Genomic DNA, 5462 nt, shown 5'->3' on the forward strand with positions numbered 1-5462 from the left:
TTTTGAGCGTAACTTGTTTACTTTTGATGCTAAAAAATTAAAAATAAAAACAAAAATAAGCATTTTTTTAAACACTTTAAAAAGTTAAAATGAGTTTTCCCCAAAAAAGTGCTTCGTTTTTTGGTTATGGCACGTTAAAATATTCGACTTGGAATTTGATGAATATGAACCTATTTTTCATTAGCTATAACTCTACTTCTACTAGGTATAGTGACCTAATATATACACCATGTTTTTCACTTTTTTACGTGCTATATTTTTGATCAAGATTTTTTTTCGATTAAATACTTACTTTTTGAGTTATTTGCGAAAAACCGTCTGAAAACGTGGTTATTTTGTAGAAAAATTAATATATTCACTCGCAAATAACTCGAAAAGTATTAACTTAATGAAAAAACTTTATAGAATGCTTAGAATTAGTCATTTTATCCATTTCCGTTTTTATTTCGAACATATATTTTTCACCCCCAAAAGGGGGTGAAATTCACCTCTAGGGCAAAAGCACGCATCGGCACAATATCACTTTTTTTCTTCTACTTGTTAGCTATGTGTATGCCAAAAGGGCCTAGCCGGGTAAGATGGTGAAAAGTGCCCCCAAGCCGATTCGAATTCCATATAGGCCACTTTTTAGCACATATAGAGGATATCACTTTCTGAAATTTTTAACCCCCTAGGTGGTCACGTGACCCCCCTAGAGCCTAATTAAGCTTTTTATGTTTTTATTTTTTATCTCAGCCGCATCGAGAGCTAGCCAAAAACTTTATTTAAAAAATTTGTAAGTTTAAAAAAGATCTATATGAAAAATTTTTTTTTTTAATTTTTGGCGGGAAATTCGAATTTTTAGAACAATTTTAAACTTTTAAATAAGTCTGAAAAAAAAACTAAGACACTCGTTTTTACGAAAATCAATTATAATGTGTATTTTTGCACAATCTTTCACCCTGAAATTTTTCAGATTTTTAAAATTGGTGAAACGTACCTTTAGAAATGAAAAACCGCATTTTTTCGCTTTTTTCGGGTATTTTTTGAAGAAAATCCAGTATTAAAAATCAGAAAAAAAATTTTGCGCATTTAGCATAATTTTTAGATTGTTCAATACCTTCTATGTAAATAATGTATTCTTCATTCTTAACGATAAAATCATTAGTTTAAGAGATTTTTGAAGTTAAAACCGAAGGGATATAATGCATTACTCAAAAAAACTCTGCGTTTCATTTTAACTTCAGATATCTCGAAAACTAACGATTTTATCGTTACGAATTAAGAATATATTATTTTCATACAAAGTATTGGAGAATCGAAAAATTGCACTAAAATAGCAATTCCGCCAGTGACGTAGAATTTAGGAAGGGTCAACCAATCATTCTCCCCTGTCGTACGCCTCTGGTAGTAGCCTGAAACATTTGTTTAACATAATTTAGTAGGGTGTATAGTACCTACACTTGCTGCCAAGTATGACAAGGATATGTCGAACAGTTTTTTACTTTTAGCGGGAAATTCGAATTTTTAGAACGATTTGAAAATTTTAAATGAGTCTATAAAAAACTAAGAAACTCGTTCTCACGAAAATAAATTATAATGTGTATTTTTGCACAATATTTTATCTTGAATTTTTTCAGGTTTTTAAAATTGGTGAAAAGTAGCTTTAAAAATAAAAAAACTCATTTTTTCGCGTTTTTTTTTTCAGAAAACCTAACAAAATCAGAAAAAAAATGTTTTGCGAATTTAACACGAAGTGCTGCTGCTCTGAATTAGGTAAAGATACTAGATGGTTGTTTGTAGATGCTGTAAAAAATCAAATACTAATTTTTTCAATTTTTTTTTTTTCGTATAAAATGCACTGAAAATTCTGAAAACACTTTCTCACGTGTTTAACATAAAGGACTCTTGACCATAATATTTTAAGAGTCAATCAAATAGTCAAATAGATACCATAAAATATCAAAAATCGATTTTTCAAATATTTCTTATAATGCTATGTTTACAAAAAAGCCCCCATGAAACTCTAGAGTTCAGCCTTTACATTATTTCGGCGTATTCAGCTTAGTTTCACAGCGTGATATAATCCATCAAAACAAAATATATAGCAACATCTCAGGAGAGCGAAGTTTTCTGAAGAAGTTATATTTCTATTATATGATTTCAACGAAATATATATATATATATATATATATATATATATATATATATATATATATATATATATATATATATATATATATATATTCTAAACAGTTTATTTGTATTTTGTTTAAACATTAGACCAATTTTAATACTTACTACTTTCAAAAAAAAATTTTTAAAATATGTAATACCAAAGATTAAAAGTGGTCACCCATCCAAAACATAACTGCACTCGACACTGCTTAATTCCGGTTGTGGATCGACAACCGCTCAAGTCAGTAGGCTATGATGCGCGTATGTATCTAGGTAGCAGTGGAATAAAATTGACACCAAAATGACATTTAGTCAGATTATATAAAAATAATTCTCAACATTTTTACTGTGCAACATTTACTGAAATAAGTTCAATTCGTGTTTTTATTTAAATTAATTTCAGTAATAGATCTGGACACTTGAAATATTGAAAACAAAAAGTGGTTAAAAAGCAAATTGGAGTCTGTGGAGCCAAGCCGTTTAGCAGTCGTTTACGTGTTTTATCCATTCACAAAAAATACTGGTAAAATAATTTTTCTTTATAATAATTTTACGAAAGAATGACTTGTCTTTATTGCAGTCCTGTATGAAAATGTGTGTTTGTTTACATTGTAAGTGAAAAAAAAATGTTGATTAGTTTATAAGGTGGCATATAATTTATGGTCTCATATAATATTTTTCATTGAATCTCAATTTGCGCTAATTTTTTAGTCTAATACTAACTTTAATCTATTTATTTCAGGTTAGTAATGTCTGATAGCACTAGTAAAGGCAAATCATACAAAAAGTGCATCAAATGCGGTGCCGATGAAAGAAAAGCTACGTCGTATAAAAAATTCATTGTGTCTGATTCTTTAGCCAATCAAATAAACCAAGTTTTGAATCTAAATAGTGCACTCGGTGATTACATCTGCAAATCTTGTTATACAACGTTTCAATTTTTAAACCCAAAACCAAAGGAACAACAGGATTCATCGCAACAAGAACAATGTTCACAAAGTACACAAACTGATAGTCAAGGTTCAGGACCGATTACTTTGTCACAATCTTCTAGCAATGTCTCAGAGTTCGTACTTGAAGAGTATCCTAAAGAAGAAGAAGAGTGTATAGAATTGCCATTTCCTCGTCCTATTTCGACACATAAATATTGCTTCTTATGTGGAAAATCAACTATTATTGTCAATGTACCCTTTAATGCTCGCAAACAAGTCTTTACATCCAAGAAAATATTTATTCCTGATGGCAACCGGTGTTGTTCTACCCATTTAATAAAAAAACGCTTTTTTGAAGATGAAATAAATAATATTCAAGTATATACACATTATAGTTCAATTAAAAAATCAGACGTCATAAAGCTTCTTGAAAACTTGAGAGTTGATATAGACAAAGAACTAACAGACAAAATTGGCGAGTGCTCTCTATCCGAAGAGCGTTTACTTATTTTTACTGGCTTAACTTGGGAAAATATTATTATGCTACGTGATATGATGACGTCACTGAGAAATACGGAATCGAGAAATATAATTCAAGCATTGGTCGTATTTCTTTTTAAATTACGATCAGGAAACTCAAACAACACAATTGCAGCTGTACTTGGACTTGAGCGCCCTCAACAAGTATCGGATTTTTCTGCATCGATTTTAAGTTCTTTTGAGAAAGATGTTTTGCCATCTCGTTTTGGAATTCAAGCTGCTAATCGACAACATTTAATCGACCAAACCGCGCCGGTTGCCAAAATATTGTATGATATTCGGGGCGATCAGCTAGGTCTCGTATGTGATGGCACATATCTCCGTCACGAGAAAAGCAGTAATAATGAATATCAAAGAAAATCATACTCTGGACAAAAAAAAGCTCCTCTGTGTAAACCTTTTACAATTTGCACTACCAATGGCTACATCATAGACATACTCGGCCCGTACTATGCAACTGACAACGATGCTAAAATTCTTGAGAGTATTCTCAATGACCCAAATGGATTGATAACGCTTTTGCAGGAAGGAGATAAATTTTTTTTGGATAGAGGGTTCCGCGACGTTATACAAAAACTGTCAAACCTTCAATTTCAAGCACTGATGCCTGCATTAAAGGGAAAAAGGAAGCAACTCACAAGTATAGAAGCCAAGGAGTCACGTATGGTTACAATGGTTCGTTGGGTTGTCGAAGCTGTACATGGTGTAATAAGCCAAAAGTATAAACTTCTGCATAATCAGTTCGATAACAAGATGATTCCCAACGCAGCTCTATATTGTAAGATAGCGGGTTTTTTGATAAACACATTTGGAAAGAGATACGTTTCCGAAGTTTCAAGTAAAAACGAAATAATTGCACAAATCAACAAAATAAAAAGTTTAGAGAATACGTTGCTTCAAGAATGTGAAGAAAATAGATGGGGTAGGCGGAAAACTTTATTTCAACCACTCCAGTCCAATGATGTTTTAGATTTCCCCGAAATGACAGAACAAGATTTAATAACTTTCTTCACAGGTACATATCAACTGAAACAATCAATTTCATATTTGGCCGAGTTAATTACTGAAGATAATAAAGTGGATCTACAGTTCTTGAAAGAAACTGCAGACATAATTAAAATTCAAGTTCGTTCGAGACATATAAAGGCTAAAACATACAACTGTTACATTCACTATCAGCCTCATTCAATTGGTACCAGTGGAATCAAACGCCATTATTGCGATTGCGCAAATGGTGCCAGAACAATAGGATGTTGCTCACATGTAGCCGCTATCATCTACTACTTATCAAATGCAAGATATCTAGCTAAAATTGTAAATCCAGCAAAAATACTAACAAACATATTTGATTCCAATGTTATACCTGTTATAAATGAAGACAGTGATGAAGATTGAATGCAAAAACGATATTAAACTATTGCAACAGGGCCATTTCGCTCCCTGCAAAAAATATAAGTAAGTACTTTTTTTAATGTTAGCAATGGAAAACTTTTTTCAACATAGGTTATTAAATTAAGTTAAAAATTTTAGATTACGAGGTCAAACAATTATTTCGACGTAACTCTCCAATGCTCAATCAATAGTGTCCAAATAGTGTTCCGTCATCATCTAGTATAACATAGAACAATGTCCAAGTGGCTTGGTCCCGGCTAGGATTTGTAACAGTTTCTAGCATCGGCGTCGACTGTATATTCAATTTATGTATTATAATATTATGTATATTGTTGCACTTATGTAAATAACTTCAATAAATATCTTTTTTAAAATACTGTTATAACTAATACGTACTATTAAGTGGGTTCTATGATATTATTATAGAATGTATTCATTATG

General features: G+C 31.3%; 1 protein-coding gene across 1 annotated transcript; it reads left to right on the top strand.

Moving 5' to 3' along the window:
* Window positions 1–2906: 2906 nt before the first annotated feature.
* LOC126888728 (uncharacterized) lies at window positions 2907–5024 on the top strand. The gene has a single exon (XM_050657123.1). It carries the CDS (start codon window positions 2907–2909, stop codon window positions 5022–5024), a length of 2118 nt encoding a protein of 705 aa, XP_050513080.1.
* Window positions 5025–5462: the final 438 nt, after the last annotated feature.

The sequence above is a fragment of the Diabrotica virgifera genome, chromosome 7, assembly GCF_917563875.1.
Source record: "Diabrotica virgifera virgifera chromosome 7, PGI_DIABVI_V3a".
Classification (NCBI taxonomy): Eukaryota; Metazoa; Arthropoda; class Insecta; order Coleoptera; family Chrysomelidae; genus Diabrotica; species Diabrotica virgifera.